Raw genomic sequence first — 9,185 nt, forward strand, 5'->3', positions numbered from 1 at the left:
AGAATCCAGTTTGGAATCTGCAGAGGGCACGTTCCTAACCTTTCCACCCTCACATCTTTTCTTTGTGTTAACTCCACACCTATGTTCCTACAGTAGAACTGAGATAGCATCTGTCCTATCTCTGCTGCCTCCCCAACAGAGCCCTCCATCAGTCTTCACAATCTCTAGAGGAACAGGCGAATCAGATGAGATGGAGATTACACGTTAACTTTACATCTCGAAGGACTCCATTCACTGACCTTTTTTCTAATCTTCAAGTTTCCCATCTCCACGTATACATTTACGCAGTGGTTAACCACATGCAATCAGCTATCCACCAAACAAGCTTTGCCTATAAATATCCAGGTCCTCAGGAACGGCCTGGTCCTATAGATACCAAACTAGTATTAACAGCACCAGAAGAAAGCTGTGGCTATCCATATGCAAGATATAAGGGAGAAATCCCTAGGAGGTTAATGTGCTGACTTCCAGGAAGCTCAAGAGCGCTCTTCAAGAGGAAACTTCCAATAGATCTGAAGGAATGTGCTACCGTATCCCATAGGAGGGAGCAGCCATAAGTCTCTCATCTTCTACTTAGCAAATARAAATAATGGTTATGAAGAAAGCAAGCCTTCTGGAAAGGTGAAATAGCCAGGACCCCTTTTTGCTTTGTTTGTTTTTTTGTTTTGTTAAACATACACCATATTCATCTTCCACATTCCCTTTTCTTCCATTCTGTTCTCTAGGCTATACCATCAGAACCCTTCAGCTTTCCTTTCCTTGCTGTTTATATTTTCTAAAGCTATGATTACATTGATGTGTATTTTTTGCTCATCTAAGGATTACAGATTTGATGCTGCCAGGCCACTGCAGTGAGTTCCCCAGCCAACAAATTCCCAGGTGAGGCAACATACCTATTATTATTATTAATGTATTTATTTGTTGCCTGATCTGGAGAAGGGAAGGGAACAAAATGATGTCACCTTGCATCCACTGATTGGAATCTGCCAGCATTTCAGTGAATATGGAAAAGCAACTCTAAACTGAGAACCCTCAGCCTTGGGGGGATTCACAAAGACAATTCAGACCAAGCTAGGACTTTGCCAATACCTCTTATAAGACAGCAAGCCGACATATTTAAAAGTGAGTTCTGAATTCAACTCTTCCAGAACCAGAGTCCAACAAACTAATTATATTCTGCAGGAAGTCTTTTCTGCTTGAGAGGTTCTGTCCCTACACTTGGTTGGTCTGAAACTGACTGACACGCAGCTCAAATTGCAGCCCATACTTTAGCCCTTAGTCAAAATAAAGGCACTTGCTATGAAAGACTGCCAGAGGAATGTGGCTTCTACAACAGAGCCAAAGGCAGAATATCAGCCTTGATGAAGCAGTGACAATAATTGTAACACACCAAGTAGCTAGCACTTGTCACAGAGTGCATAAAAATGCTATTTCTCACGACAGAGCTGAGAGAAACAGCAATGCCAATAGCTATGATTCCCTAGATAGGAAAGAAACAGATGAAGAAAAGCAGGGTTAGTTCTCCAGTAACGGCTGCTGTGAGGGAAATATCCCTGATCTTGAGTGGTAGAACACAAATGAAAAATCTGTTTGAGCAGGCATGATACACCATCATCCATGGGCAGAATTATGAAGATACCTCACCCTGTTCAGTACTGACATTCCCCAGTATTTTAGACAGATGGAAAAACATCTGGGGAAGTTATTTCACACATTTCTATACTCTATATAGCACTAAGTGAATTCTGTGAGAAGCAACACAGTGAAATACTTTCTCAAATTGAAGCTTAGTATGTGAACTACCTTTCCAGTGACAATAGACAACTTTCTTCTGATCTATAATAGTTTCTTTCTCAGTAGCGTTGGCATGAATAGCAACATGTTGATAAAACCACTCTGGGTTATTGAATGTTACCTAAAAACAAAACAGAAATATGGAAAAAACAAGACAGTTTGGGCAAGAAGTCAACTGTCAGAACAAAGAATTAAAAGAAGTGCTTTTAAGAAATCTAATGAACACCAGTGAATATTGAGTCATATTTAATTAACTGACTCCAACTCAGAATTTTTTCCCCTTACAAAAATATGGAAGCTTCTGCAGTCAATGCTACACAAATCAGGTCCTGCATTTATTTTCACCATGTAGTTGTTTRGAAGCCTGTCTAGCCCAATCCAGTGAATGTGACCCATTCTTCAGGTCAGGGCAAGTGTGTGTCTGTAAATGTATTTCTTCTGATTATTGCTTTCGTGGACTTCTACCTTCCCCCCTCCTTTCATCTGTACCTTTTTCTGTTCACCCAGCTGTGTATGAGGGCATCACAGATAATTCTTATAGCAACGGGAAAGCTGCACRATGATGAGATTAAAGTATGTGCCACAGACACAACACTCCAGTGTCGTGACAAGAGGGACTAACCCTTAATTAGCCTCTTCATGACTCCACAAAAATCCACACCTGCGGAGCGCAAGCAGAGAGCACAGGGCATCTTCTCCAAGCAACTGCTGCTGGCACTCGCCTGCAAGCTGGCATCAGTGGCAATTTGAAGTATTCCTCTCACTTCCCGGTAATTTAGCCACCKACTTGAGTACATCACCTCCTCTGCTGCACCAGCACAAGCACTTGTAAGGCTGCCCAGTGAACTGAGTTAGGGAAATGATCTGGCTTTAAACAGAATCAAAACACTGGAGAGGGAAAGTGGAAACAAATGCAACTCCTGAAGCTAATACTGCCACTGAAGATAATGTACAGCTGGTTCAAATGTGAACAGATTTTTAAAGGAAATTATATAATTTTTTAAAAAGTATTTCTTTAGTATTATTTGTGTTTGATCATCCAAATCCTCGTATACTTGGTGAATGGATGAAACTAAGCTGCTMAGAAGCATTCTTTGTGCAGAAGAGAGCATTCACATGAGGAGTTAATACAAACTGCTGCTTTTTACATTAGTATTCCAGTGTATTTCACAATAGCTCCTTGGGGAAGAAAAGCCTTTATTTCCTCTGAAGGGCTTGAAACATGATCTGAGAAATCTGAGGTCTAGTATATATGAAAACATGGAGGCATATTAAGGTGAATCCACTAAAGGTATTAAGCCAGACAGTGATCGAAGCTTCTTTACTCCTTGAAGAGAGTAAATATATGGAGGTTAAACACACTTTAATGCAAGGTCACTGTCTGTAAGTGTTTTGCTTTAACTTTCTTGACGAATTCTTTATACATAAATAGAGGTTTGGGGGGCTGTTGCCAGAGTCTGTAACCTCACCTTTGCAGAGCCCGACTCTGACACAGTAGGAGGCACCGCAGGACTCAGCGAGGCAGCAGGGGTGATTTTCAAAGAGAATTATATTCATAACTGTGGGAACATATTTGCAGGAGGGTGGGAAAGGTAAGCAGCTTTCCCTGCCCTCAAAGTGCTTCTCTCTCACTGCGCCCTACCCCACCTTCCGGGTCTAGACTAGCCTGCCTAATGAGTTGGGAAACATTCTTTTATTTAATAAAATTCACAACATGGGTTTGAACTTGAAAAACATGTATAAAAATAATTTAGCAAAATGCTACAGACTAAAGGATTCTAAAAACCCAAACTGCCCACTTGCATAAGTTAAAAAAATGGAACATGAAATCAATTGAGGTGAAGATTTTTCTTCTCTTTTAAGCATGTTTTTGAAAAGACAATGTTCAGTTAAATTGACCTTTGGAAAGTTTGGAAGATTAACTCTTTTTTTTTTTTTCATGAATAATTTACACAACATAGCAGTACACAAGTCAGGGCTGTTCAGTATAAATTAATAAGCATTAATAAATTAAAATACAAATACTGCAAGAAATATCACATCCATAAGCTATAAGACATAATCAAAATATCCCAACTTATGGAYTGTTTGTGTGGTGTGATTGACAGATGTTAAATAATGCTCTCTATTATATKCTTGGGCTTTTAACTTTAAAAGAGGAGGACAGGGAACATCCCTGCTTAATCGCACAATGAATAAAGGACTCCATTCACAGAAGTAAGAGTTTCTGGCAGATTGACTCAACAGCAGCTATTACCTCTCCATATAAACATCCAGCTCAGATTTTTGTCATTTCTTACTTTACTTAAAGGGGAAAAAGGGAAAAAAAGAAAAAAAAAAAAGAGAGAGAGAGATGGAGAGAGAGAGAGAGAGAGAGATCAGACTAAGTGTAGGTATTTCAAATGCACAACCAAAACAGATAAATGAGATACCTAAAGTGACTACCTCCTAATTTGCATGCTATTTCTGGACAGAATTTATGCTGTAGCATAAACAGTCTACTAATTGAAACAGTATTAGAAGAAAACTGGAAATAACTGTAGATCTAGCAAGGGAAAAGTTTGCAAAACATAGGCCRTTACAACCTTCCCCCACCCCCCCACTCTCCCCACCAAAAAAATCACTCCATTCTTTCAGTGCATTTATCCAAACATTACACAGATTCCAAGCTAACAGTGGGACAGACATGAGGAATAGCAATGTGAAGCTGCCCCAAGTTTGACATTCACTGGCATGGAAATGGCCACCGCCGAGAAGAGTTTGACCTCATCCTCCCTACATTCTCCCCTCATGTAGAGGGGAGATAYTTATACGTGTTAATAAGTTTCTCCTTTCAGTGTTCTCTTCTCCAGGCTGTGACCCTTCTTAGCTCTTCCCTCATGTCTGAGTTCTTATCAGCGTTCTTCATCTTACATACAAACTGGTTTCACATCTCACTTTCATTTTCCATGCATCTATTTTTCCCTGTGTGCCTCTATCAGGTGTGATTTCCCTTACAGCCCATGTGCAAGTCTTCTCCATGCCTCATCACACACCCTCTTGCTCATCCCAGCTGCGCTTGCCCTGCAACCCTGACTGAAGTGCTGCTGCCTTCTAGTGTGCTCCCCAGGACAAGAAAGACGTGGAGCTTCTCCAGAGGGTCCAGCAAAGAGTGACAAAGATGGTTAAGGGACTGGAACATCTATCATACGAGGAAAGACTAAGCAAGCTGAGCTAGTTTATCATAAACTAATTTTACCACAGTTTGATATGACAATATCATAATCATAAAAGAAATAGAGGACATAAGGCGATAACCCATGCATCTCTGAAAGGCCTAGAGACACAGAAGTAAAAAGGATGAATGCTCTTTCATAAATATTGCTTTTTCAAAGCTTTTAATTCAGAGTCCAGTGTTACTAAAACTACTAAGTACGTTTGTCCATGAGGTGTGTAAAATGCTTGGATTTTAATTTTTGCTCTGTTTTCCACATTACAACTTTGGTTTCAGTTGGATCCTTCTTGAATATCACTTTGTTTTTCAGTTATATCATTTGATATATTAACTCAAACCAAAAACATACATAACATATAAGAAGAAGAAGAAGAAGAAGAAGAAAAAGAAGAAGAAAAAGAAGAAGAATGTAAACCAGACAGAATGAAGGTGACAATGCCTCTTCTTTTACAGAAAGAAGGAGTGAAGGAAGATAATCTGAGATCTATCTTGTTCAATGGTTAAACAAAAGAAGATGATATGAAAATGCCATCAAAAAAGAATCATTTCTGTGGATGTAAAGATAATACTCTCTGAACATGAAAAAACACCCCCCCAAAAAACAGAATTTCTGCAGCCCAAAGTGAGAGATAGAGCATTTCCCTATAATGTCATATTAATATAACAGTACTTCATAGAATCATAGAATCCTTAAGGTTGGAAGGGACCTCAGAGGTCGTCTAGTCCCACCCCCCTACACACGCAGGGACACCCAGAGCACGGGGCACAGGGCGGCATCCAGGCGGGTTKGGAAGATCTCCAGAGAAGGAGACTCCACAGCCTCCCTGGGCAGCCTGTGCCAGGGCTCTGGCACCCTCACTGTCAAGAAATTTTGACCAGGAAAGAATACATCCAAGAAGCAGAAATCTATATAGGTAGTGCTAACACTGAAAAAAACATAGCCATTAGTAATTATCTTGGCTCATTTGATATATAAATTGCAACGCTGAAACCAAGGGGATAATTGTTGGTTTTTTTTTCTCCAGTACTGGGCACCAAAAAGTGGTCAAGATACAAATCATTTGAAACTAATCTTGGCCATTTTCCAGCACATGACTTAAGGATAAATGCTTTATTGCAAATGTCTGATATCATCCTGTGCCAGAAAACAAACAAACAAACAAACAAAAAATTCCAACTGCTGAGGAAATACCGAATATTCTGTCACCTTCCTTTGAATAAATAACAAACCTCTCTGGACCTTCTCTATTAAATACAAAGTTTGCATGCATGCTATTAAAATACAATAAATGTTTCATCTTTGTGGAAAAGATCGCTGTAATTACCACAAATGGCAAGAAAACTTGAATTCAAGCTCACGTGTGTTATGCAAATACGTGTAAACCTTTGGTGAAGGCTACCATAATGATTAACATCTATTGGCTATGAAGATAGTGGGAAACACTATTTAAAGATAAGGTTGAGCAAAATTTCCCAATAGTGAGACTTCTCTCTTTCCACATGCCAAAGCTAAGGAATGCTGAGGGAAATTAGGGGAGTGGCAAAGCAAAACAACAGCAACAACAAACTATTCATTTCTTGCCATATTTCACTTACATTGCAGTCCTCCCAGCAGCAAACAAACTCCTCTGGGGCCCTCGGCACCTGATGCTGGCCACGGTGGTTCTGCAAACACGCTGGCAGATTGTGGTGCAGCGCCTGTAAGCGGGAGCCCACGGCTTTCAGCTTGGTGTGGTAACTGTGAAAATTGACGTGAATTACCAGCTCCCTGGCATCTCTCGCCAAAAAGTCGCAGCTTCTCCACCAACACTGGTAGTGCTCTAAAAAAAAAAAGAGAGAGAGAGAGAGAGAGAGAGAGAGAGAGAGAGAGAGAGAGAGAGAGAAAGGGAATGTTTTATATAACTGCATGAAATCAGGAACTGTGCCCCACAACAGAGCGACCACCAATAGCTAATTAGTACTTTACATTTGCCAAAACCTCACGATCTGTAAGTAATCTTAGCAGAGAAACCCTCTTTGTTTTCTCTGAGAAAATGGAGAGAGCAATTCTCTCACTTGCTATCTACTGATAATTCAATAGGTAAAGCTTTCAAATCTCAACAACAAAAAGATTTTCAGTTGTTAAGTACTTATGTTTAAGTACGCAATATTAGCATACTTAAGAGAGCTTAAAAGAAAACTTTTTTTGCAGAAAGATAATTCATAGATTCAACAGGAAATTTTGGTAAAAATTAGTATTTTTCTTAGGTTTACACTATGGCACTCTCCAGGTTAGGTCACGGAGACACTGTTCATGTTGGTCCAAATCTATTTTTTTCACCTTTAATTAAAACTCATTCACCTATAATTAAAATGTCTACACCTGTAATTACACTTGATTATAGTGTTAAGAATAAAGAGCAGGATACACAAGAGCCAAAACAGCTATATTAAAAAGAGTAGTRTATTATTGCTATTACATCCACAGAGACTGCCTATAATTTTCTGCAGAATAGAATTTTTTGTTTTGTTTTCCTTTTAAGTACCTTAAAGCCTATTAGATGCAAAGTACAACACCAGGCATGAAGCGTTCAGTGCACATATGCAAGGAAGGCAGTTACTGCACAAGCAGTAAAAGTTTCTGCTTCTCTGTAAAGGTTCCTACAACTGCTATTTTCAACTTCAAGTCCTTAAGCACCTGATCACCTTCCTTGAAAGGGAAGAACTCTGCCTTTCAAAAGTAATTTTCTAAAATTTGCTTTAGAAAATTACACCTACTTAGGCCCTAATCTCATGTAAAAAGCTCTCATTAAAATTCTCATGACATTACCTCTACAATCTTCATTTTAGTAATACCTATCAACAGAAACAAAAATTAAGGACAATCAGATGCAAAACAGAAAGCAAATATAAACCCTTATCTGAGGCCTTCATATATGTGGGCCTGGAAAAAGCTAAGACAACCTGCAGTGTGGATAAAACTGAAGTCAATATCATCTCCTGCATTAGGAAGTAATTTTCAAAACTGCAATATAATCTCTGWGACACATGAGACATAAATGACCTGCTTTTTCCAGAGGATGCTGCAGATACTCTTTCAAGTGTTCCGCAATGTGATTACAAAATTCCTCCATGCCTTTTCCTACAAAGAAGCATTCTTCCCATTCACATGGTAATATCAACTCAGAGTTCTTAAATTTGCTTCCAGAGGCCATTGCCTAAATTCTTTAGAAGTACAGGGAAGTTTTGGTTTTCATATTAGATTTCTGTAATTTCCTAAAAAAAAAAAAAAAGAAAGCAAGCAGTTAAGATCACAGGCTCCTGTGTTACATTAACTTTTTTTTTTTAATTATGTTTTTTTAAAAGCAATCTAAGTCCCTATTTTGCAAAGTATAACAGTTTGCGAGAACTCACAAGTTGCAACATTTTCATGACAACTGCACACTAAGAGTTCTCTGATCACCATCTCAAACACCTACTGAGGGTGCATTGGTTACAATTTAAACCTAGGGCAGGACTGTAAAACCTCTTTCCACATAGAAAACCAAAGCATCATTACCAAGAGTGCAAGGCCACAGKTATTAATCTGACATGAGCACAGGCTCCTGCTGAAAAGGGGATACATTCCTCATGATTTGGGTAGATAAGTCAGTAGGAAATTTTCTTACGAACTATCGTGCTGTTGTCAGCTGTTTCCCACCCTGCTCTTCTTCCTTACCACTTTCAAAGATCTGCCAGTTTAGCTGCTTACCATCCCCTAACTTGCCCTGTTGTCAGGAATCTGTATTAATTTTGAAAATTTAAGCAGCCTCCAAGTGGAAAAGCTAATGGATCTCCATCAGCAGTCGCAGACTCTACAAAGAAGATGGTAACAAGCAACTGGGAGGAGGTTTGTATTTTTCTCATCAACACACACAGATCTCAGAGACAAACTCTGTCCAACAGCCTGGAGCATCACTATGAAAGTACAACTGCGTCTTCACTAGTGCATTTACTGATTCTGTTAATTACAAGCCGGGCACTGACATAACACTGGTTACAGCAGCACTGTGCAAACGGGAACGCATGCAACTGAACTGGCAAAACTTCTGTACTTAGCAGAAAAGCTATCTAGGCTAGCAAAAACACTGCGCTACGATGCAATCTCCCACCAAACAGGTTAATTACCGGAAAGTTCTAGAAGAACTGGGCGTCTCAG

General features: G+C 39.4%; 1 protein-coding gene across 1 annotated transcript in view; it reads right to left on the reverse strand.

Annotated features, from left to right (window-relative positions):
* Positions 1-8,798, reverse strand: part of LOC112959090 (histone H4 transcription factor-like) — a 16,586-nt gene extending 7,788 nt beyond the window's left edge. The window contains exons 1-4 of the mRNA XM_026053042.1: positions 8,739-8,798; positions 8,052-8,263; positions 6,605-6,828; positions 1,804-1,915 (exon numbers count right to left, since the gene is read on the reverse strand). Coding sequence (XP_025908827.1) covers positions 1,804-1,915; positions 6,605-6,828; positions 8,052-8,202 — 487 coding nt within the window. The 5' untranslated portion in view covers positions 8,203-8,263; positions 8,739-8,798. The remainder of the gene's footprint in view (positions 1-1,803; positions 1,916-6,604; positions 6,829-8,051; positions 8,264-8,738) is intronic.
* Between the last annotated feature and the right edge of the window lie 387 nt (positions 8,799-9,185).

The sequence above is a fragment of the Nothoprocta perdicaria genome, unplaced genomic scaffold, assembly GCF_003342845.1.
Source record: "Nothoprocta perdicaria isolate Ctin4 unplaced genomic scaffold, notPer1 scaffold_96, whole genome shotgun sequence".
Lineage (NCBI taxonomy): Eukaryota > Metazoa > Chordata > Aves > Tinamiformes > Tinamidae > Nothoprocta > Nothoprocta perdicaria.